Source organism: Oryx dammah, unplaced genomic scaffold, assembly GCF_014754425.2.
Source record: "Oryx dammah isolate SB20612 unplaced genomic scaffold, SCBI_Odam_1.1 HiC_scaffold_23, whole genome shotgun sequence".
In the NCBI taxonomy this organism is placed as follows: domain Eukaryota; kingdom Metazoa; phylum Chordata; class Mammalia; order Artiodactyla; family Bovidae; genus Oryx; species Oryx dammah.
In genome coordinates, this window is record NW_024070207.1 from 25850538 (window position 1) to 25876514 (window position 25977).

A 25977-nucleotide genomic window follows, 5' to 3' on the forward strand; every position below is an offset into this window, starting at 1 on the left:
TCCTGGAGTTCACTCAGACTCACGCTCATCGAGTCAGTGATGCCATCCAGCCATCTCATCCTCTGTCATCCCCTTTACCTCTGTCATCCCCTTTACCTCCTGCCCCCAATCCCTCCCAGCATCAGGGTCTTTTCCAGTGAGTCAACTCTTTGCATGAGGTGGCCAAAGTATTGGAGTTTCAGGGGGTTATTTAAAAACTAAAAGCTGCAAACTGTTTACTGATGCAGTTAATGAAAGTGATACTTGAAGTGCACACTTTTTGAGAGGACTCGAAGTGAGTCCACAGAGCCCTGAAGTGAGTCCACAGAGCCCTCTGACATCTTCCAAAGGAAGGTCTTATTACGAGGCTGGAAGGATAATCGGGGGGCCACCTGAGAGCTCTGTCCCTCCCCAACTTATGGTGTGGCCCACCAGAAACAAGTACAAGTTATTACTAGCTCATGGTAAATATGAGCGAGTCCCTGCAGTTTACCAGTAGAAACGACAGGATGGCTGTGAAAGCGGTGGTATCAGGCTCCGAAGCAAACCCACCATGGCCAAGCTGAAGGGACTGCAGTCCAGGAGAGCCTCTCACAAATCAGTGGAATGGAACTGGGAGATCAAAAACCAAGGTCCCTTACAAATTAACAGGTCAGAGTCAGATGTTATAAAGGGTAGAAAACACCCAGCAGCTCTAGAGAAAACAAATTGCTTGAGTTCCAGCTTCAAGGAAGAGCTAAATCATATGTGATCTCTCTTGATTGAACTGCTAAAGCATTATATCAAAAAACAAAATGTGACATTGGAAAGCTTTTGGAATTCTGAGTTGTAAAAGGAAATAATTTTAATTGCAAGTGTGGAAAAAAAATCAAGAAGATTGATGGCTTTGGAGGTGTTATTTTGAGTAATGCACCTGCATTTGTAACATGTAAGTTCAGATAGTTATTTGTAAGATTTGTCTTTGGTTCTACATTTGAATATCTGCACCTGTTGACTATCGTGTAGGTTTATGAACCACATGAAGCATCACTTGGAACTTGAGAAGCAGAACACTGAGAGTTGGGAAAACCACACCACCTGCCAGCACTGCTACCGTCAATACCCGACGCCGTTCCAGCTGCAGTGCCACATTGAGAGCACACACACTCCCCTTGAGTTTTCCAGTAAGTCACAGTCTATCAAACTTTTGAACATGAATGATTTTGATTAGCTAACCTATCAGGCATCCTGAAGAATTCTGATGGGAAAATAATAAGAAGAATAAGAAATAGATTTGGTAATTTGGGGAAAGCTTCAAACCATATTTTAACTTGTATAAAGCTTTCAATTATTACTTACTGAAGTTGAAATCCTGCTTGTCATATCCTTCGCATAACTCATGCATTCTACATAGGTGGCAAATTAGAAAACTCAGATCCCCTAGTCTGCAATATGAAATAGGTGGTATATGAAATATGGTTTTCATTTATACTCTAATAAGAAAAGTAACTGCCTATTGCAATAGTTGAAATCACAGAGTCTGAACTTAGCTTGAATTCAGATCTCTGCTTCTTAAATTGTCTGTGAGATGACAGGCAAGTTACTTAATCTTTCTGGGCCTCAGGTCCCTTATCTGACAAAAGGGGATAAGGTTAACAGTACTGCTCTCAGTGATGGTATGAGAATAAAGCAAACTAATAATAAGTAAAAGTCCTTAGAACAGCATCACAAAGTAAACAACTATAAAATTGTTGGAACCACCGTCAACACCACTATTATTTGTTGTATGGATGTACAAATTGAATCTTTGATTTATATACATCTTTAAAATGGTGTAATGTGTGTTTTTCCACTTTCAGCTATTTGTAAAATCTGTGAATTATCATTTGAAACTGAACATATTCTTCTGCAACATATGAAGGACACTCATAAACCTGGTGAAATGCCATATATTTGCCAGGTACACAGACATTTTCTTGTGTATCTAGGTATTTGTTTAATTTTCATGAAATAGTACTGTTCTTTTGATTTGTTTAAACCGTTTAAATAAAAATGAGTTACCAAAATGAAGAACCTCTTGAAGAACCTCTTTAGTATTTGAAACTCGGTTTAACCCATGTATGTGTGGTGGTGGGTTGGATATGATCTTTCGATCTTTCGGCCATAGTTTGCTGACCCCTGTACTAGGCAGACAAAAAGCCCTGCTGGAGAAAGATGAACAAATAGGCTTTCTTACCCTGTAGGGAAGACTATAGACATGATAGAGAAATAGGAATTACTGTCAGTTATGAGGAACTCAAGTAAAGGCTTTTAGGCTGGAATTTTTCCAAAATTCGAAGCAGTTCCCAATAAGATAGCAAGATAAATTGCCTGTTATACGTGTATGCCATTTAAAATCCAAAGAAGACAATGCTCCATTTCATGTAACAGGAAAACCTTTATAGATCAGGGGTATCAGAGCTTGAAAATTCAAGTCAAGCTGGGGGATAGTAGATTTGAAAAGGAGGGAAGCTATGGATGTTTAGAAATATATCCCTAAGCTTTGCAAGACTTTTTCTGTTTCAGAAATCACCTGTATTACTGGCAGTATCAGGATCCGTGGTTGTATAAGCAGCAGAGCTGAATTTGTAGTACATATTACTCTAAACAAATGAGTTATTGTTCTTACTTTTATATAATTGCATATCATTTATAATTTTTCAAGTTAAATTAACTCTTCTTTATATTTCTAGGTTTGCCAGTATAGATCATCATCATTTTCTGATGTAGAAGGTCATTTTAGAGCATCCCATGAAAATACTAAGAACTTGCTGTGTCCATTTTGCCTCAAAGTTAGTAGGATGGCAATTCCCTACATGAATCATTACATGAAGCATCAGGTAAGAGGCAGCAGTTCTCATTTGTTCATTTTGCCTTAGTGAAAAGCTTACATACCTAAAGCTTAGAACATTGGCTAGATTTGTTCTAGAAGGAAAGCAAGTGAAAGTGATAGTTGCTCAGGTGTCCAACTCTTTGCGACCCCATGAACTATAGAGGCTGCCAGGCTCCTCTGTCCATGGGATTCTCCCGGCAAGAACAGTGGAGTGGGTAGCCATGCCCTTCGCCAGGGAATCTTCCCAACCCAAGGATCAAACTCAGGTCTCCTGAATTGCAAGAAGATTCTTCACCGTCTGAGCCACCAGGGAAACAGAAGGAAAGCAAAGTTGTTCCAAATAACACAATTAATTAACAATTAATTTACAATTTATGCTGAAATACTTGTGAAATACTTGTGAAGCTTCTACTTTTCCTTGTCTGCTTCCTGGTGGTGATGAGGCTCACTATTAGTGAAATTTATAAAAGCTAAGTAGAAGTAAGCAGCCTAAAGTGGAGGGGAAGAGGAAAGATGAATATTTCAAGGGTTTAAGAATGGTTAGAATAGGAATGATCTTAAAGGTAATCATGAGTTCCAAATTAAAAACATTGAAAAGGAAAAAAAAATCATACAGTGGAGGCACTTCCATCCATCTAACATGGAAAAAAAAAAGGTAGTTAATCAAGATCACGGGTTTCCCTGGTTGCTCAGATGGTAAAGACACCATCTGCAATGTGGGAGACCGGGGTTCGATCCCTATCTGCAATGTGGGAGACCTGGGTTCGATCCCTGGGTTGGGAAGATCCCCTGGAGGAGGGCATAGCAACCCACTCCAGTATTCTTGCCTGTCTTTTGTTTTCCTCTTTTCAAACTTTATTTCCACTTTCTAACCCATTTTTAATTATGAGAAGACATGTGGTTGTCATCAGAGATCCAGAATGATCTCTTGTAGCAGCCAGTGACAAAGGAAACAGCAGTGACACATTGTAGATGTGAACTATGACAAAGAACTGTGTTTAGGTTGTAACTTGTTTCTTGGATGACTTTGAACACTTATGTTTGGTAATTTCTGGGATATTGGTGCTTTCTGGGATATTGGTGCTAGTGCTTGCTCCTTTCCCTTAAATTTTCATTTTATGCTTGTTGGTAGTTTTCCTGATGCAATTAGACTATCTTTTCTTTAATTATTAAAGTTTTCAGCCCACATAAAACAGTGAGCCTATTCTTAGGTCTTAAGTCTTTGAAAGAGCAGTCACATATTTGCTAAAGTCAGTGAATTTACTGAATCTGATTATATAATCAAGTTTTGTCTTCTCACTGATTAGTTCATCACATTTTCTTATTATCAAAAATGCATTATCCATGGCCATTTTTTTTCAGCACTTGTGCTAATGTTGCTTTCGTTCCAGTGATTAGATGATCATGAAATCAACTTATAGGTGTTAATTGGAAGAAAATCATAACAATAGAGTATCCAAATACATTCAGGATCACCTTTGTTGTTTTGTTTTGCTTTTTTTTTGGTCCTGGTATGTCATTTCACTGTTATTTGCTATTTGGATAAGGTGTCCTACACTGGGTGTGACTGGTGGTTGGGTGATTCCAGGTCTTGCATTCAAGTGGGTTACTTTGTGTGAGTGAGTTCTCACTACTTGATACTCCCTAGGGTTAGGAGTTCTCTGGTTGTATAGGGTCTTGGAGTCAGTGCTCCCACTCCAAAGGCTCAGGGCTGGATCACTGGCCAGGAACAGTGTTACAACAGGTGCTTTGTTATGGCATTAAGTTAGATTAAAATAAATATCCAAAAAAGAGAAACCAAAAGTGAACCCCAGACAAATGGCAGTTACACTGTCACACAAATAATAATTAAAATAATGGAATATACACATATATCCCAATACTGTTACAAACCTATAGCAAGATCTTTCTATTCAAGTTTCCTCAGCAGTGTTCCATCAGATATCAAGTAGATAGATGGTCTACTCAAGTAGATAGATGGTCTACTCTAAATTGTTCCTGGAAAAAGAAATTCAGTAATGGCTGAACTTACAAAATAGCTTTTTATTTTTAATAGTTTTTCAGAGCTTTTCACATGCTAAAAAATACTTAAAAGATCAAAAATTTTCAAGCAAAGAATATGGTATATATTATTTCCAAAACTTATTTTAACCATTAAATCCTTATTTGCACAATACATTTTAACATCTCTTGAGTAAAGCTTGTGAAAAGACTCAATGAACTTGAGTTTAAGCATATTCTGGGAGATAGTGAAGGACACAAAAGCCTGGGGTGCTGCAGTCCATGGGGTCTCAAGGAGTCAAAAACAACTTAGAGACTCAACAACAAAGAGATATACTCTTTCTTGTGCTTTACTAAGCTCCAGAGTGAGGTAGAAAGGTACAGAGATGGATGGGCTTGCTATGTGGACTATGTCTCCCAAGTGGTTTAACCTGATCTGTAATCAGTCTTCGTAGTGTGAGTTGTGTGTCTTAACTTGCCACATAAATAGGAAAGTGTTAACCGAGCAAGTCTGAGTTGCTCAAATCATGCACATTTTCAGAAGGGCCTACTTGTATAACTGGCCCTTGGCTAGGGCCTACTTGTATAACTGGCCCTTGGCTAACTCCTGGAAACTGAGCCTTTGTTATTAACTGATGTGTTTTACATGCCTGAAACCTTGAGCCATGTTGTACCAGCTTTTCTAGATCATTTGTGCAAGAATATGATTGTGGTGAATTCCTGCTTTTCTTCCGGGATTCTGAAGATTTTGATGACTGAAGTTCATAAAAAACCTGGACTTTTAGACTCAAAATATCTTCCTTAGAAGACAAAAGAAAACCCTAAAAATGTCACACTTGTTACTACAATTGGTTGCTGGGGGATTGATAAACGTGTCCTGTGCAACTCCATTGGGAGAGGGCACTTGGAAACTGGTATCAGTTATCCACCAGATTTCACCTCATACACTTTTTTCCTGTATTAATCCTGTTCTGTATCCTGTCACTGTAATAATCCTGTCACTGTAATAAATCATAGCTGAGTATAACAACTTTTAAGCCGTATAAGTCCTTCTACTGAGTCATCAAACCAGGGAGTACTGACACAGCACAGGTGCCCATTTGTTTGGTGTACCTACCAGGTAGGTGGTCAGCAGTCACCAGTCAATAGAGGAAAGAATATTAATAAGAAGGGTCATCAGACATCCTTCAAAGTATTTGCAGTTTGTATAATTGTTCATGAAAGACTTGAAAATTAAAGCTGAGCATTAAAGCTGAGCAAGTTTATAAGGTTGTAATTAAGATGCTATTAAGATGCTATTAGGGCAATTTTAGACAACAAGAATTGTTGAATTCTTTATATAAATGTGGGTCATTTTGTTCTTTTTGAAGACTTTGGTTGTAACTTTTCCTTAAAATAATGTTATGTATTGAGTGATTTTAGAGCTAGCAATAGTTTGTGCAACTTTTAAGAAATAATGAACGATTTCATTTGTGTTTAATAGCCTCATTAGACCTTTATAGTAATAACAAGCAGTTAACATATATCACTTGCTGTGTGACAGTCACTAGTGCTTTTACTTGGATTATCTTGTTTAATCCTCAACCACTTTATGAAGCAGGTATGTAATCATTTCCATTTTACATAAAAGGAAACAAAGCTTTACAGAGAGTAAGTTAATTTGCCCAATGTCAGATTCTCTAATGGACTTCCCTGGTGGCTCAGATGGTAAAGCGTCTGTCTACAATGCGGGAGACCCGGGTTTGATCCCTGGGTCAGGAAGATCCGCTGGAGAAGGAAATGACAATCCACTCCAGTACTATTGCCTGGAAAATCCCATGGACAGAGGCAAAAATTGACCTATTTCCCAAACTTTACTGCAGAGTCATTCTTTACTGGCATTAGATCTAAAGGCATTAGATCTAAAGGCAAATTACAGATAGTCAGAATTAGCCTTGAAGACCCTCAGATCACCCAGACAATATGTTTGTCAAAAAGTTCAATACAGTTTTTTCTCTATTCCTTGGGATAGGTCACCATTTTTTGAATATCATGTTATTTTTCAAATGTACTGTATTATCATTAGCACATCACAAGCATGCATGTAACAAGAGAGATGAAAGACTTGAGTCCAACTAAGGGAATTGTCAATTAATGTCCTCAGGGCTCTAGGCAAATGCTCAATGAATGGAATGGCAGATATTTCAAACTAGTTTAATTGTGCCTGCTTCTCATATGTACTGTCATTCTCTTGCTGCCTGCCTCACTGTTTATTTAACAGATATTTATTTAGTGCCTAATATATGCCACGGACTGAAGTGAGCAAAACAGTTTGTGCCTTCTGAAATTTGCATTATGGCGAGGGAGAGAGACAGAATGAGGATGCGTATTATGTCTGAATGTATGTGTATTCAAGCACGTGATACATACCATAGGAAGGAAATACAGGAGGCGAGGGAATGCCAGGGCTTAAGAGGTGAAAGAGCAGTTTCCAGGTGGTTGTTTCTTTTAAATGTATATATGGGGTGGTCAAAGAAGTCTCTCCAGAGGAAATAAGGGAGTAAGCCATGTGGCCACCTGGAAGTGTATGTTGCAGGCAGAGGAACCAGTCGGCAGTGACGTGAGCATATATCTAGATGTTCAAGGAGCAACAAGGAGGCCAGTGTGTCTGGCACATGGTAAACAAGTGAGAGAAAGAGTAGTAGGAAATGAGTTTTGTAGCAACAGAATGTGGGGAAGATATTGTAGGTCCTTGGAAGCCACAGTCAGGATTTGGGAGTGTTGCGGAAAGCCATTAGAGTGTTTAAGCACATGAGAGATGATTCCGGCAGCCGTGGAGAAAAGAGATTGTTGGGAGAAAAGAGTAGAAACCAGGAGCAGGTAGGAGACTGCCATGAGAGTCCAGGTGAGTGACTTGGACTGATCTGGTGGCAGTGGTAGGAGGTGATGAAAAGTGGAAAGACTATGGTTTTATAAGTGGGGTGGGTGTGGGGCATGAGAGAGTTGAGTGACCAATTTTCATCCTGAGCAGCTGCAAGAGTGACGTTCCTATATATTGAGATATTGGAGAGACTAGGGAAGGAACAGATTTTTTGCAGGGTGGATGGGGGAAAACCTGGAGTTTAATTTTGTTCATGTGAATGGAGTTTAATTTTGTTCATGTGAATGAAATGCATGCTAGATATCAAATAGTGATGTTGAGTAGGCAGTTGGATGAATGTTATTTGAAATCATGAAATTAGATGAGATATAAGTACAACCAGAGAAGAGATTTCTGGCAGCTATATATGAGCAATTTTTTATCATGTTGTCTTGCTATCCGCTTCTTTTTTTTTCCCCTTTCTCCCCTCTCGAGCACATACAGGTGAATTTATGTTGGGCTGTACCTGTGATACGATCCAATTAACATTACTTCTAAATAAGATGAAACCAAAACAGTAATACAAATACATTATAGTTATATACTGCTTTGAACTTAGTAATGAATTTGTATTTCTCCAATGCCTGTTATGTACCAGTAATGTCTATTTTCAATGCCTGTTATGTACCAGTAATGTCTATTTTCATATACATGTACCAGTAATGTCTATTTTCATATACATGATCTCATTGGATTTTCTTAAATGGTTACTTGTGTTTTAAGTGGAAATGATGAGCCTGTGGAAACACTTTTGGAGAAAACATTCTTTTATAAAATGCATCTTTTAATGGACAAGTGCATGTGCATAAAAATTGCAGTTGCTAATATGTAGTAGAAAAACCACTAAGTAGCTATGAGCAAGTGTCTTACATCTCTTGGGTCCTGTTTCCTATTGGTAAAATAAAAGGACCAGCTTTGAAAAGGAACATGGTCAAGGAGTTCTCAAATAGTAGATTCAGATCAGTTGTTCTGATTTATGCTTCTATAGCCATGCTGTCCAATATCACTAGCCACATGTGTCTATTTAAATTGGTTTAAAATTAAAATTTAATAAAATGTAAAACTCCATTCTCTGTTGCACTTGCCACATTTCAAGTGCTTAACAACCACATGTGGCAGTGGATACCACTTCAGATAGTGCAGCTATAAAACATCATCACTTAAAGTTCTGTTGGACAGACATTGCTTTATACAACCATTTCTATAACGTAACTCTTTTGGGAGTTACCTGGTTAAATTTGCTTAATTTTAGAAGGTTCAACATTATGGTTCAACATTATTGATCTTTTCAAAAATAAATATAGCTAGCTCATTTTCACATATCATGTTTGAATAGTTTATACTTCACATTTGTATTTAAATAAACTCATAACTACAAATAGCATAGGACTTGTCCCACTGTAATCTAATTGATATAATTATCATACTGATTACCTGTATGATAAATACATTGAAACCCAAATACTAATGTATTATTTATGATACGATGTGGTAAAATTCTGGCTTTAAAATTTTTAAGCCCTTAGAATTAAGAGCAATTTCTGATCCCGGGATTTGTGATGGTAGAAATTATTTCTAATATTTCTAATATTTTCTGTAAACAGAAGAAAGGAATTCATCGTTGTACACAGTGCAGACTACAATTTTTGACTTACAAGGAGAAACTGGTTCACAAGCTGGAACATCGGACATTTATAAAGCCTAAAGAGCTAGAGGGATTGCCTCCTGGGACAAAAGTGAGTTGTGTTTTTTTTCCCCTGGTGGTATTCTTTTTTTATAATGTTTAATTGCTTTACAATATTGTGTTGGTTTCTGCCATACATCAACCACAGATGCTGCGCTCTCCTTTTGTCCCACCCTCTTCTTTCTCCCATGTCCGAAATTCTGTTCTCTGTCTGCATCCCCAAAAAAGTGAATTTTAAATAGGTTGTATTCTGCCATTATATGACAATAGAAATAAACCCCTTATAATATTAAAAATTGACTTCTGGTTGTCATCAAAATTTTTTTTGGGTTTAATCATTCTTATGCTTAGAAAGAAAATTTTTGGCCCATTGTTTTTTGAATTGATTGAAATGTGCTATACTGGAGCACATTCATTTGTAGTGAGTGCAACTAGATTAACTGTAGACTGAGTCAATGTGTTGTTTCAATATGTCTGCTTCAGCTGGTGAGGAATCATGTTTAATTTATCTTTGTGTCTCCAACATCTGTTATAATGCCTTGAATGTCATGGTTTGTTGAAGTTAGTATTACTGAAACTACTCTTAGAGAAGCAAGTTCTCTTGATTAACATTGCTGTTAAGTGAGCAAACATACATCTGACTACAAATTTCATTTTCCCTATTTGCCTTATGTATATCTGTTTTCTCTCACTTCTTTTTTCACATTTATTTATTTTAATTGGAGGCTGATTACTTTTACAATATTCTACTGGTTTTGCCATACATCAACATGAATCCGCCACAGGTATACACGTGTTCCCCATCCTGAACCCTCCTCCCTCCTCCCTCCCCGTATGAAGTCAGCTTTTGACTGTTTGCTCCAGTGGAGAGATACATAATCCAAAGTGAAATAATTCCCAAACACGTATTTTGAGTACTAACCTTTGAATGTATGTCTGCTATTTGAGTTCATTAAAATAATGGAAAGCAGTGCTCTGAAGCTCTAGAGCGAGAGAAGCTATCCAGTATCTTTCCCTATAGGCCATTCATTCCATGCTGGAAGAAGACATGCAGAGTTCTAATAGTATAAGCAGTGCAGTCCTTTCTCATATCTTCCCTTAAGTGTTTTGTTCAGTTCGATCACTCAGTAGTGTACGAGTTTTTTCGACCCCATGGACTACAGCATGCCAGGCCTCCCTGGCCATCACCAACTCCTGGAGCTTGCTCAAACTCATGTTCATCAAGTCAGTGATGCTATCCAATCATCTCATCCTCTGTTGTCCCCTTCTCCCCTTCTCCAGCCTTCAGTCTTTCCCAGCATTAGGGTCTTTTCCAATGAGGCAGTTCTTCACATCAGGTGGCCAAAGTATTGGAGCTTCAGCATCAGTCCTTCCAGTGAATGTTTAGGACTGATTTCCTTTATGATTGACTGGTTGGCTCTCCTTGGTTGGCTCTCCTTGCTGTCCAAGGGACTCTGAAGAGTCTTCTTCAACACTACAGTTCAAAAGCATCAATTCTTCAGTGCCCCACTTGTTAGCACTTCAGAATTACGTTTTCAGTGTGCTTTTTCATTCTATTACTTAATCCCTGTAACAAACCAATGAGGTAGAGAAGGCAGGTATTATTCCCATATTACAGATGAGGCTTAGTATAAGTTACTTACTCAAGGTCACATGGCTTGGAAGAGGTGGTATTGAAAGTTAACCTCAGGTTTTTTGACTCCTATTTCAGCGCCTTTTGTATGATACTAAGCCACAAGTATTTCATAGGCCTTTCTCATTTGCTGTTCCTTAAGTACATGGCAGTAGTATCAAGTTATTAAAGAAAATGTTAATAGGTAACTGTTTTTCACTATTAACCAAATGGGTATAATCAAACATTTATTTTTCTGAATATTAAATGATAAATTTTTTATTAGCTCCCTCTAAGAAAATTGTAAGTATTAATTAAACTCTCCATGCTGTATGATGAATTGCTGTAACCGCCACAGTAACCTTTGGAACCATAAATCCTGCTTGATGAACTCCCAGAGAGAGCAGGTCACATTTATTGGAGATCTGTTCATTTGTTTTTAGAGGGGTGTAGGTACTTTTTTTTAATTGAAGTATAATTGATGTACAATATTACATATTTCCAGTGTGACATAGTGATTCTGAAGATCTGTTTTATAGTTACCAAGGAGTAATGCAGGCCTTTCCAGATTTATCTCAGGATTTGAGATTTAAAATTTGACCTCCAGCTATTCAGTTATATCAGAACATAAAATAGCCATAGGATGAGCTCTTTTGACCTATTAAAATATCTGTTAACATTCAATACAAAACCAGTATTACAATAGTAAGTAAATACTGAGGTGAATTTCATTTAATTCGTGTGACTATAGAATAAGAGCTGACTGATTGGAAAAGACTGATGCTGGGAAGGCTTGAGGGCAGGAGAAGGGGGCTACAGAGGAGATGGTTGAATGGCGGCATCGAATCACTGGACATGAGTTTGGGCAAACTCCAGGAGATAAGTGAAGGACAGGGAAGCCTGGCATGCTGCAGTCCATGGGATTGCAAAGAGTCAAACATGATTCAGTGACTGAACAACAAAAATTTAGAATAAATGGGAGACTTCTTTGATTGTAGTTTATACTTAGATATTTAACTTTTTGTATGGCAGTGCTCCCCCCCCCCCCGTAACAACTTTATTAGCATGTAATACCATGCATACAATTTACCCATTTAAAGTATACAATTCATTGGTTTTTAGCATATTCACAGAGTTGTGAAAACATCACCACATATCCAGTCACTCCCAATTTCCCCTCAACAACAACAGACAAACTTTAACCTGTTTTCTGTCCCTATGAATTTTCCTGTTCTGTACATTTCATATAAATGGAATCATAATATCTACAATATATGGTCCTTTATGGCTTATTTCTTTCATTTAGTATAATGTTTCTCAGGTTCATCCTGTACCTTGTATCAGTGCTTCATTCTCTTTTAAGGCTGTATTAGTACTTATCAGTACCTTTATGGCTGAATATTATTCAATACCTTTATGGCTGAATATTATTCAATTGTATGAATATGCCGTATTTTTTTTATTCACTCATCAGTTGGGGAGCATTCGGTTTGTCTCTATTTTTTGACTACAATGAATAATGCTGTCAGGAAATTTCATGTGCAAATTTTTGTATGGACATTTCCCTTGAGTGAAATTGCTAGGAGTGGAACACCTAAGGGTTATATAATAATTCTTATGTTTAACATTTTAAAGAACTGCCAAACTTTTCCAAAGCTACTGTACCATTTTGCACATTCCCACCAGCAATATATGAAGGCTGAAATTTCTCCACATCCTGTCAGCACATGTTGCTACCAGTCTTTTTCATTATAGCCATTTAGTTGGTCTAAAGTAATGTATTACTGGAGTTTTGATTTCCATTTCCTTACTAACCAATGATGTTGAGCATCTTTTTGCATGCTTGTTTCATATGTATATTTTCTTTGAAGAAATACCTATTCAGATCATTTGCCCATTTGTTAATTGGGTTGTTTTTTATTGAGTTGTAAGTTATGCTGTATACATGTCCCTTATTAGAGATATGATTTGCAAATATTTTCTCTCATTCTGTGGTCATATTTTCACTTTCTTAACAGTGTCCTTTGAAGTACAAAAGTTTTCATTTTTATGAAGTCCATTTATCTGTTCTTTCTTTGGTTTCTTGTGCTGTTAGTATCATACCTTAAGAAAGCATTGCCTAACCCAAGGTCATGAAGATTTACTCCTATGTTGTCTTCTAAGAGTTCTGCAGTTTTACCTGTTACAATCTGGTCTTTGATACATTTTGGATTAATTTTTGTATTTAATATGAGGTAGGGTCCAAATTGGTTCTTTTGCAGGTAGATATCCAGCTGTCCTAGCACTATTATGTTGGTAAGACTATTGTTTTCCCCCTTGGATTATTTTGGCACCCTTGTCAAAAACCAATTACGCTCTGCATAGAGTGATTTTTTTAATATTAATGTGATGATTAGTTTTCTAAAGTATATATTACCTTTATTTTTATAGGTCACTATCCGAGCTTCAATTGGATCTCTTCATTCAGGACCATCAACTTCCAAGAGTATCCTATCTTCCAGTAGTTCTGCAAGCACTTCTCTGCAGGTCTCACCTTCAAAGTCTAAAACTACAACTACTGGAAGTTCTCCAAGATCTAATGCAAATGAATATAAGACTAGAAAGTTTCGTGCAACTACATCCACTAGAAGTAAACCTAGTACAAGTAAGCAAGGTAGAGGTGCAGCTAAATGCAGAGCGAAAACCTCTTACAAGCCAAAGAAGCAGCGCAACAGGAAGAGTAGAATCAGCATAGCTTTGAAGAACTTACGGTAATATCTTTTATTCTTGATACACATTCCTATTTCAATATTCAAGGTTATTTTAATATAGCTTACCATATCACTAGATAATCACTTATCTGGCATAAAGGCCAAGAAAATAATAAAAAGATACTTTTTACTAGTGCTGAACAGAACTTGAATTAGTGTACTTATTTTATAATTGCCATCTTCTACACTAATCTTATAATTTGTGCTTATATCTTATGATAGCTGAATTGGTTTAACTGATATTAGAGTTTTTACTCTTATTGTTTCAAAGCAGATTTTCAAATTTCAAGTCTCTATTTAAAGATTTAATTAAATAAAACATGAATGTCTTTACCTTATTTTTTGGTTTTACAATATATTTATCATTTTTTTCTGTCTCCATAAGGTGTCGTCGGGGAGTATACACGTGCATTGAATGTCATACCAAAATAAAAGATTTTGCAAGCCACTTTTCATTATTTGTGCACTGTGATTTTTGCAAATACAGCACAAACTGTAACAAAGCCTTTGTAAATCATATGCTGAGGTGAGTTAAACATGTACATGGCCAGTCAAAACTACCATTCAAGATAATCTGTTTTTTTAAAACAAAGCCACTTTGTCACATCAAGGATCTAAAAAGATCTAGCAACAGGGAACTTCTTTTCCAGCATAATAACTCATGAATTAGCAGGACAAAATTTTTAGGAACAGGCTAATGAAATTAGAATAGGTTTGGTAGGGAAGTTATTTTTCTAAGTCTTTCAAAAAGTGAATAAAATTTCAAATGTTCCAAAATATCTTATCAGATAAGTGCATGTAGCTGTGCAGTGTTCCCCACTTCAAAGCAATCTCTTTTAGAGACTTCAGCTTTGTCAGAAATGCTAGGAATATCATCGGTGCTCACATGCTCACACTCTTGTGTTTATCTCTCATTCTCCCTCTAACCCATCTGTCCATTTGTTTTTCAAGGCCTCCATCTTTGCATTCATTTGATGAAATGAGACTGCAGGAATAGTCCAGTCATGACATTACTGTTGGAATTCTTTTTCATATATCAATTATTTTACATTATTTGAGCACCTACCATGTACTGTATGCTAGAGAAAGACTTCAAAGCCCACATTACTTTCATTTGAATCTTATTAGTACTTTATTCCTTCAGTATGGATTTTTCTAAATAAAAATTGTTCAGATATAAATGTTGATTATTCAAATGGAGGTAGGTCTATTTATTTTCAGTCAGAAATAAGATAAAACCAATAAAAGTGGTTTCTTGGAGCTTATAATAAAGGTCAAGGACCTTTATTCTGCCTGTGTTACTTTATGGTCATAGTTAGCTATCACTTTCAAGGATTTGCCCACATTTTTTAATGCCTTCAGCACTTAACTCTGTTTTTTTTCCCCTTGATGATTCCCCAGCCCAACTTCATCATACCTTGACTTTAATGCCAGCACTTCACACCTACCTCTAAGGCATTTAAAAAATGCCACCATCCAATGTTACCTTGTCATATGCAATATTCATTCATTTTAAAATCTCATTACTTCTAGACTTTTAGTCTTGGCTCCTCCTTTCAGTCCAGTGTCACTAAACCCAATCTTATAGTTAACGTCAGCCTCAAAGTCACCTGTTGTGAATCTTGTTTTTTGTTCTAGAATCCTTCACATCTTCAGCCACGCTTACCTTGCTATCCTTGACTCTCTTACCCTTTTTGATCTTTCTCTTTGCTCAGTTCTAGACTGTGCTTGATTTAGTCAGCTTTGAATTTATGAACTTTAATTTTAATGCGGTCCTCTCTTTTAAGAATACTTACTTGTTTTTGTCTTCAACATCTGTGTAGATGCTTTTCAGTACCTTCAGGATTTTATTCTAGTCTCTCAGTTGTTAATCTTACCCACTAATTACTCAGAGGTCATCTTTTTTCATTTTTCCCAAGGTTAACCTTTTCTACCTCAAATCTTTTCCCCTTCATCCAGACATTAATCTCAGAAAAAGACATGTCCACTTTTTCAAAGTTAGTTTTGCCCCTCATCTCTTCCATTTTCTCCATAATCTTACGCACCCTCATTTCATCTTTTCCTCTGTACCACATTCCTTCTGCCTACAAATATTTTCAGGGTTTTTTTTAGTATGAGGGAAAGATGCCTTTAATTTGCATATTTTCTTATCTTCCTTTCACTTTCAACATTTGTAAAACGTATTCTTTTCTATCTTATGTTGTCATTTCTTTACCCTTTGTAATTTGAGTATCACCCCCATCTTAATCACTTCAAGCTGCCCCTTTCAAGATTATCAATCATGTCTTAATCACTAAATGTATTTACTGCTTTTCATTCTTACTCTTCTATGACTTGTATTTGATGCTTTTGATCGCTCACTCTTTAAACTCTGCCAGTTCTCCTAAACGATTACCACATTTTTTTTCTTTTTTGCTCCTCCATTTCATTACCTTTTCTTTCTTCAGCTCATTTTGCCACTTTGCATTTCTTTTCTTGGTACCTTAACCACTCTTGAGAGTTTTATATTTTACCTTTCAACTGTAAAATCCTCCAATTTCAATGCTGAGTTTTCCTGAGATCCAACTCTTCATCTCAAACTATTTGATAGATTACAGGACACAAATAAGTCAAACATTTTTGTCTTGTCTAGGATCCAAGCTATTATTACCCCCTCCCCTTTAGGCTCAGTCTGTCTCAATGCAAGTTTCTGAAGCCTATGGTGTTCTCTCGATCTGGCACCGTTCATCATGGCTTCCTGAAAATCTGTCTTTCTGTGATTTACCACTCTGCCTCACAACTACTCCAGTGGTTCTGCACCTATGCCTCAGTTGTTCCAAACCAGACTCCAGCCAGCCTTCTTCTCAGTATACTGCTGGCGGGGAACACTGGTCTCTTATTCTGTGCCAAACACACGGCTGCTCCAGCAGGGCTTTAATTCTGCCCTGAATTTATAGGATATTAAATTGAAAATTATCTTTAGGGTTCCTTAAGTTCATGGATCATTCTGTCCTCTCCCATTTGCCATAGGCTCCTCAACTGTCTTGTGGGACCTATGGCCCCATTCTACCCCCAAAATACCCCAACTGGCCCTACGCTTCTTTCATAAACTTTCTAATTTCTAGTGAGCCCCAAGCCTGTACTGCATCATCATCAGGCACACTTACTCATCGTTCAGATCATATAGAACTGAAGTTGTCCACTTACACTCTTCTAAGGGCTTTGTAAGGCTGTGTTTGCCCTACTTCACTCATGCCTTGCTTCCTTGGTTATTTCAAGTACCTCCCCCTAATTGGATACCCTCACTCTGACTCAGTGTGGAATTTTTGTCATAAGATTGAGCTCTGTACATACAAAAGCTTTGTTTTCTCAGAGGTCGAGCACCTTTATCCTCAACCCATAGCAACTCTGTAACCATACCAGACAGAAGTCAACCCCTCAAAATAATTGATCTTCCCCAGTGTATAGTGTGTCCCATATTCCATAGAGTGATTTTTTCTTATTCTTGGTTATTCTTTGGCATGCTCCTCCTTCCCTCTCATTTTACCTTCTGTGAAGTATCTGATCACTGTGGTCCCTCATAGGAATCAATGGTTTTTTTGAGTTCTGTACTATGCGGCTATTCTGCCTCATATTAAATATGTGTCTTACCTACTTGAGAGAGTGGTTCTTTGTATTCACCATGGCATCTATTCTGAGGACTTTTTCTTGGGGATAGGTATTCTTTTCCCATGTGTACATGATATGTTGATGGATAGTTACCATGTGTCTAAGGATATCCATTGAATTGATGTGTTGCCTAGTTTGGGTCTGTCAGTGCAAGCTAGGGCTAGCAAAGTTTCAATAAGTTTTTCAGATGATTAGTTTGTGTAAGAATCATCTGAAAAGCTTACTGAAACTGATTTCTGGGCACCACCACCAGAGATTAGTTCAGTAGGTCTGGAGTGGGAGCTGAGACTTTGTATTCAGTATTTCTAATAAGCTCCCAGGTGATTCAGATGCTGCTGGTCCTATGGACCACACTTTGAGTAATACTGTGCTATGCCAAAAGAAAAGTCGCTTAGGCATGTTCCACTCTTTGCAAGCCCATGGATTGTAGCCTGCCAGGCTCCTCTGTCTATGGACTTCTCCAGGCAAAAATACTAGGGTGGGGAGCCACTCCCTTCTCCAGGGGATCTTTCCGACCCGGGGATTGAACCCAGATCTCCTGCATTAGCAGGCAGATTCTTTGCCTTCTGAGCCACCAAGGATCCTGGCTAATTCTGCCTGACTTTCTAATACAGGAAAGCTTTCCTTATCAACTTAGAAGGCAGTATAGAAGCTGTTAGCATCGGCTGCAAAATTTGGTTAGTGGTTTTCTGTGCATAGAGGAAGTATTGTTTTAAGTTGAGTTCTGCTTCCTTTAATTGATGTTCTTTAAAAGCTCTTACAGTAATTGCAGAAGATTCTTTAAGTGTTTCTTTTTACTGATGGTAATGTCACTTGGCCTAAGAAACAGTTTTTTCCAGGGTCCCCAAGCTAAGATTATAAAGTATTAACTTCTAACAGTTTATATTACAGCAAAATAGATCATTAGCAAATAACTTTTAAATTGTTCTCTTAAGTGAAAATATTTGATGCTCTTTGCATGTTTAACTCATTTTTTTTAATAGCAGTGAGGTATAATCATTTAAGATTATTCTCAGGGAAATATGTTAGAAAATACAATGATAACATGAAATGTAAGATAAAAATCTTGAATTAAACAGATGCTAATAGAATTTTATAATTGTGGTCTTTTATTCAAAACTAGGAAACTAAGTATAGGCTTGAAAAATTGTCATAAAATTAATTAATGACTTACTGTATAATAAAATTTCATTTCTTTCTTGTCTTTCTAGCTTTCATGCCAGCCAGCCAGCTAAACGGTTTTGCATGTTTAAGAGGTGTTCTAGAACTCTCAGGTAAGGAATTAATCTTTTTTTAATTCTCTCTATAGTAACTTTGTAACCTGATGCTGGAGTGCCTAGTTTGGAAAATGAAATAATTGCTACTGGACATAATAGAGTTCTATTCATTATATCCTTAGATCAAAGAGGGGATTACCTAATAGTCTCCAGCTAAACTTTGTTTCTGGAGAAGGCAATGGCACCCCACTCCAGTACTCTTGCCTGGAAAATCCCATGGACAGAGGAGCCTGGTGGGCTGCAGTCCCTGGGGTCGCGAAGAGTCGGACACGACTGAGCGACTTCACTTTCCCTTTTCCCTTTCATGCATTGGAGAAGGAAATGGCAACCCACTCCAGTGTTCTTGCCTGGAGAATCCCAGGGACGGCGGAGTCTGTGGGGTCGCACAGAGTCGGACACGACTGAAGCAACTTAGCAGCAGCAGCAAACTTTGTTTCAGTGATACTAAGCATTAAGATGAAACTTGCATGAATGTGCATTATAAAATTAAAAAATAAGGCTCTCTAGCAATATTTGAATATTTAAAGACTTTTAAGATAGTTGACAAAGTGACTTTTCAGGAATTGTGAACATTTCTGAAAGGATCGATAATGTTGGTGCTACCACACACACTTAGCTCAGAATTCACTAAGGACCATTTTTTCACATTATTCTAGTTCCTTTTGACTCCATTTTCCTTTGGTTAATTATTTTGTTATTGCTATTTGAGATACCAGTGTCAAGATCTTTATATTAATACCATCAGGTTAGCCAACACTTGTCTTAATGCTTTGGGTTAGTGGAAAAGAAGAAGAGGGGATGCTGTGACTCAGGATCTTATATTTTGATGTCTTCTGCCTCATTTGCTCTTCTCTGTCGCCTCCTTTAGGTCTCTCCTTGACCACCCCATTTAAGATACCATCCTTTCCCAGCCCCACTCCTAACACTATCTCTCTTTCTTGCTTTGTTTTTACTTCATGGCAACTTTTACTGTTCAGTAGATTGTATATTTCACCCTCTTGTTTACTGTCTGTATCTTCTGACTAGAATGTGTATGATTTGGATATTCGGCTATTCCAGACATTTGTTGGGCATTCAGTAGTGGCCTGGCATGTGGTAGGCTTTTGTGAATATTTATTGACTAAATTAATATTGAAAGTGACATGTGGAGTGTGTAGATGAGACACCAATAATAGGTCATAGGAAGAAGAAACTTATTCCATTTTTTAAAAATACATCAGTGTAATTTTAAAACTATTGCTAAATTCAGGGAATTAGGAAATACCAATAAACTTTATCTAGATATTAACATTTACTAAACATTTTTTATAATGAAAAGGATTTATTCTAAAGATGAGAATTTAATTTGATTTTTATTTCACTGTTGTCAAACTGAGTTGTGCGCTTGGTTCTTAGATTTAATTGTACGACTTTTTTTTCTCACATAGGGTGGGTCTCAAATTTAAATAGAAAACTGGTGATTTTCTATGTTACTTTATTAAAATGCAGTGTTCATTTTTAAATTCATTGTATATCATGTATAACACAAGGTAGCAAATTCTGTGACGATGACAGTGATGAAGTAGGCTTGGTACCAACCTTCAAGGAATGTACAATTTATAAGATGTGAACATAAGTAACTACAGAAATTAATACACGGAGGTTTGTAATAAGTGCAATGAAAGTTACAATTTGAAGAGAAAGAGGTTTCTACTTTTAAGAAGAGGCACAGGGGCATTTTAGTGGGAAAAACAGCATGAATGAAAATTAAGAAAGGAAAAAAGCAAATAATAAACACAGTGAATGACAAGTAGTACAGTTTGGATGAAGCATGAAGTTCATACTACTAAGTTCAGAGTCTGGGAATAGTTTTGAGCTTAGATCCAGATTGTGGAATCCTCGAAAAAGCCTAGGGAATTTGGACTTAATTTGAAGATGTTGGGAAAGCCATTGGTGCTTCATGTAGAATCAAAGGTACTAAAGGAAGATCAATTTGGAGGGCTATACAAGGTGAGTTGTAGCTACACGAGGCAAGTGCATGCTTAGTCGCTCAGTCCGTGTCCAACTCTTTACAGCCCCATGGACTGTGGCCTGCCAGGCTCCTCTGTCCACGGAATTTTCCAGGCAGGAGTACTGGAGTGGGTTGCCATTCCCTTCTCCATGGATCTTCCCCACCCAGGGATCAAACCCGAGTCTCCTGTGTCTCCTGCTTTGCCAAGCAGATTCTTTACCACTGAGCCACCTGGGAAGCCCACGTGTGAGGCACATAGATTGACTGTTGCAGTAGTTAAGACTGATTTAATAAGATAATCTTGGTTGAAGTGGTACCATGCCACATTAAAGAAGATGGGCTCTAGAATCAAAAGGTTCAGTTTCAGACCTGGTCCTGACCTTTTAAGTTACTAAACCTGAACCTGCCCTCGATTTAAAAAAGTTAAAATTACAACACCTACCTCTTTGGATTGTTACACAATATAGGTGAGATGATATATCTAAAACCCTCAGCCTGCACAGAGTAAGTGCTCAATAAATTGCTAATAGTGAATATTATAAAATTTTTCAAATAGTGACTGTCTTAAGGAAAAAAGAGTCAGAAATAGCTACAGTTTTGAGCATTTTTGTCAGGGGCATGGCATCGTTAAGGAGACCAGTCAGGAGGAATGACTTTTCCCAGGTAAAGAGGAAAGTACACAACTTTAGTTTCATGAAGATCATTTCTGATGTGACAACTCCGTGTTACATATACAACAGGCTGTTAAGAGTAGAGCTGCAAGGGATGAATTAGACTAAGCTGTACTATGAATTTCTTCTTATACAGGTAAAGTACTTAATGTTAAAGTATTTAAATTTAAAACTGCAAAAGTATATTTATGCTTTGTTAATAAGCTGATAATGATAATTGCATGATTTATGTTCACATAATTTACTTTTAAGACCTCATTTCTTGTTTTATCATCATTTAAATAGGACATTAGATTCTAGGCTTCACAGAGTATCCTTTTTTGTTGACTTTTATATTTGTAACACAAATCCATACTAGTAGTACAGAGTATGTAAAGAAGGTTCTCAGCAAATGTATATTGATTGGATGAATCTTGCTTTGCTGATGGGCAAAGGCAGAGAAAGATCATGCCTTGCACAAGTTACACAAGTTGTTAGTGGAGTCCAGACTGGATTTTAGTTCTCTCTTCACTCATAACTTTTAGGAACCACAAGAGAGGGAACTGGAGAAGGAAATGACAACCCACTCCAGTACTCTTGCCTGGGAAATCCTATGGACAGAGGAGCCTGGCAGGCTACAGTCCATAGGGTTGCAAAGAGTTGGACACAACTGAGCGACTAAACAACATCGAGGAGAGGGAACAGCATATAGAGCACTAAATGTTTGCATAATTTAGACATGGCGATGCCATATTCTAGAGACATGCCATTTCATGTATATACAGCTTATATAACAAAATTTGGAAATGGTCACAACACACACAAAAAAAAGTTATTATGTGGAAAAATAATAATTGAATTTGTGTTTTGTTTTTTTTTTTAAAGACAACCTTTTCTTTCTCTTATTTTTTTTTTCATAGGGGCATTACTCTAGTGTGCCTTAAATGTGATTTCCTGGTTGATTCTTCGGGTCTGGATCTTATGGCTAAACACTTAAGTCAACGTAAAACTCACACTTGCCAAGTTATAATGGAGAATGGTACGTGTATATAATTGTGTTACTTTAGATTTCTGATATTTATTCTATATTATTTATTCTGATATTTATTCTAGGTGGTTCTGATCAACCACAGTACAGGCTCTTACATATTAAAATAATAGTTTCATTCCTCATACATTCTTTAAAAACATTTTGTTTTATATTGAAGTATAGTTGATTTACAGTGTTATATTATATTAGTCTTGGTGTACAACACACTGATTTACTTATATATAGAGAGATTCTTTTCATTACAGTTTATTGCAAGATATTAAATATAGTTCCCAGTGCTATACAGTTGGAACCATGTTCTTTATCTATTTTGTATATGGTAGTTTATATTTGCTAATCCCAAACTCCTAATTTATCCTTTCCCTTCCTTTCCCTTTCTCATTCCTCATATATTCTATTTTAAATGTAAAATTCTTTCTAATTTCAGTTCCTGAAAGTACCTCAGCTTTTGAACCCACTTCTGCGTAAGTTTAATATTCATTCAGTGCATTTTTCTTTGATGGATTTTAGCACTATTGCATTTATTGAATGTATCACTAATAGAAATGAAAAATATTAAAGTTCTTTGTTTTTGTTTTTGTTTTTAAAGCCTCTTGTTGAAATAGATTCCTGCTCTATGGAGCTCGTGCAGCATGGTGCAAGACAAGTTGGAGTTTCCTAAGTTCAAAGTTCTGAAATGTTTTCTCATACAAAATCAATTAAACAGCCAAGTTCATGACACTAGTTGTCGTTATTCAGTTCTTTTCAGCTGTCGGATAGCACTAGAATCTTATTGTACCTTATCTTTATGTCAGGTTAACATACCTTAACATGAGCTTTTTTCCTGTTGGCTCTCTTCAGAAATAACTTTTGTTGCTATGGTCTTCTCTTGCTTTGCTTAAAATAATTTGTGTTTTTCTCCGCTATACTTGCTTTCAGAATACTGCATTCCAAATGATGTGACTGTTCATCTTTTTTGTCTGTTTTTTCTGGTTTCTTAGGAAATTACATTTTTAGGTCAGATAGTTCTTTTTCTTCATTCCTTGTCTGTCATTGTTCTATTTTTCATATTTTTCAGATGCAGAAGCAACACAGAAATTTCAAATAAAGTCCAGGGTATTCCTGGTCCGTGTCCCCTTTCGATGGACACGTCTGATGCCTGTCCTCTCTTTCCAAGGAATGTGAATTATTTGACTGTGAGACCTCCTCTAGATTTTGGCCTTAAGAAATCAAATCTTAGGGAGAGTCCCTTCCTTCATGACTGGCCTCCTATAAGACTGATGCTAATTTGGCCAGAGGTGACCTCAAGGCCCACCAAATAGAGCACAACTTTCTACTGGGGGCTTTGATTCTTGATCTTAAGCTCATGGGTCAATTCTAACCAAGAACAGTGCATCAGATCAATGCTTCAACATCCAAGTTGAAGTTGGATCATTCTGGCTGCTGCCCTTTTATCTTTCTCAGTGTGCATGCAGTCCAGGGAATATAAAAACTGGTTATATAGGGAACCAAGGTTACTTTTACTTTCATGTTCTTGAAGTTTCTGAAGTTAACAGTTCCAAAATCAGTTAGTTTACTGTTGTTTAAAGTTTTTTCCAGTATTAGATGCATTCAGCAATACTACTATTCAATTTTTTTTATTTTTTTTACTCCAATTTAATTTTGTTATGTTTGTTTTATGTTGTCCTTGGCAAATTTATTAATGTCTGTTTTGTTATATCCTCTTTTCTTTCTTCTCTTTAAAACTTGTTTTGTATTCATTTTCTTTTGTTAATAACTCAAAAAAATCCTTTAAATTCCCTAGAAATTTTATGTAGCTACCTAGTGGCAGCTTCTTAATTTTGTAATTATTCAGACCACTAGACCTTATTACATCCACTGTCTATCTTGGATCTATCGTTATCTTAGTGATTGTGGGTTCAAAGGCATGAAGAATTGGCAAAGAACACTCCCTACAGACCTTAAAATGAGTTTTAACATTGCATTTCTGTATATCTAATGCATATTATCTTCTTAGCCATTAGTGTAATTCCTTTGGATAAAGATAATATATTCAGAAAATATTGGGACCAAAAAATGCACTTGTTTCTTGCCCATATATATATATAGATGTATATTTTTTAATTTGGTGTTTGTTTATTTTGGTTACATTGAATATAGATTTGCTGAACAGTTTTGATGTTACTTATTTTTTTAATAAAATTTGTATTGTGAAAGTGCCTCTGAAATTATTTTCTAATAAAGCACTTTGAATAAAAGCTGTAGATCTCCATACATCTAGGACCATTTCTTTGCTTTTTATGTGGAAGCCTGATTACTTGGCCTAGACTGAGCACTGTATTTAATCTGTCTTGTAGTTTTTCTTTTAGCACAGTTAAAAGCTCACTAGGTATGCTTTAGGGATTCCCAGATAGCTCAGTGGTAAGGAAGCCACCTGCCAGTGCAGGATGGGCAGTTTCAATTCCTGGGTTGGGAAGACCCCCTGGAAAAGGAAACAACCCACTCCAGTATTCTTGCCTGGAGAATCCCATGGACAGAGGAGCATGGTGGGGTGTGGGCAACAGTCCATGGGGTTGCAAAGAGCCACACACAAGCACCCACACACATCTATCATCCATCCATGTATACTTGCTTAATTTTTAGAAGTTTGAAGACTGGCAGGAGACCCTTTATAATTTTAATAACCATGAAGGTGGACAGGCTGAGAAGTAGTTTGACTCAATCATGAGTGAGTTTTCTTTTTCCCTCTAAACATTGGAACTTCTTGAAATGTGCTTTGAAACTTTGAGCTGCTATAATGGAATACCATAGACTGGATGTCTTGTAAACAATAGAAATTTATTTCTCATTCTAGAGGTTGGAAGTCAGTGAACAAGGTGCTGGCAGATTCAGTCCGTTGAGGACCCCTTCCTGGTTCATAGACAGTTGTCTTGCCATGTCCTCACGTGGTGGAAAGGACAAGAGTTCTCTAGGGCCTCAATTACAAGGGCATTAATCTGATTGATGTGGGCTCTACCCTCTAGACCTAATTACCTAATGAGGCCTCACCTCCAATACCATCACAACTGGGGATTAGGTTTCAACATACATCTGGGAAAGTGAAACTGAAGTCACTCAGTCGTATCCGACTGTTTGTGACCCATGGACTGTACCCCGCCAAGCCTCTCCATCCATGCGATTCTCTAGGCAAGAATACTGAAGTGAGTTGCCATTTCCTTCTCCAGGAGATCTTCCCGACCCAGGGATCGAACCCAGGTCTCCCACATTGCAGTAAGACGCCTTAACTTCGGCTCCACCAGGGAAGCCTTTAAATACAAGAATACAGTCTCTCAGAAAACCTCCTATAGAGACACACAACTTCAGATCTAAGTACTAACATCAAAGATTTCAAGGGAGGAAAGGAAGCCAGGTTGAAAGAAGGGGAGGAGGCGGGAGAGGGAGGCAAAAGGGGTGGCCTTACAGACGTCTCCTGCTACCTACAGATACCAGGCATTACGGGACTTCCCTGGGCCTCCAGAGAAGGGAGGACTGGAACTCGGCCCTACCAGAAATCAGACCAGACCAGAACCAGAATTCGAGTTCTCTGCCAGGAGGTGATCAGTCTCC

At 37.2% G+C, this 25977-nt stretch overlaps 1 protein-coding gene across 1 annotated transcript in view; it reads left to right on the forward strand.

Moving 5' to 3' along the window:
• Window positions 1-24543, forward strand: part of ZNF280C (zinc finger protein 280C) — a 58120-nt gene extending 33577 nt beyond the window's left edge. Inside the window, exons 11-20 of the mRNA XM_040266620.1 lie at window positions 985-1142; window positions 1818-1918; window positions 2691-2837; window positions 9335-9466; window positions 13457-13776; window positions 14162-14302; window positions 18636-18698; window positions 22262-22380; window positions 22820-22856; window positions 22982-24543. Of these exons, the coding sequence (XP_040122554.1) occupies window positions 985-1142; window positions 1818-1918; window positions 2691-2837; window positions 9335-9466; window positions 13457-13776; window positions 14162-14302; window positions 18636-18698; window positions 22262-22380; window positions 22820-22856; window positions 22982-22997 (1234 nt within the window). The 3' untranslated portion in view covers window positions 22998-24543. The remainder of the gene's footprint in view (window positions 1-984; window positions 1143-1817; window positions 1919-2690; window positions 2838-9334; window positions 9467-13456; window positions 13777-14161; window positions 14303-18635; window positions 18699-22261; window positions 22381-22819; window positions 22857-22981) is intronic.
• The last annotated feature ends 1434 nt before the right edge of the window (window positions 24544-25977 follow it).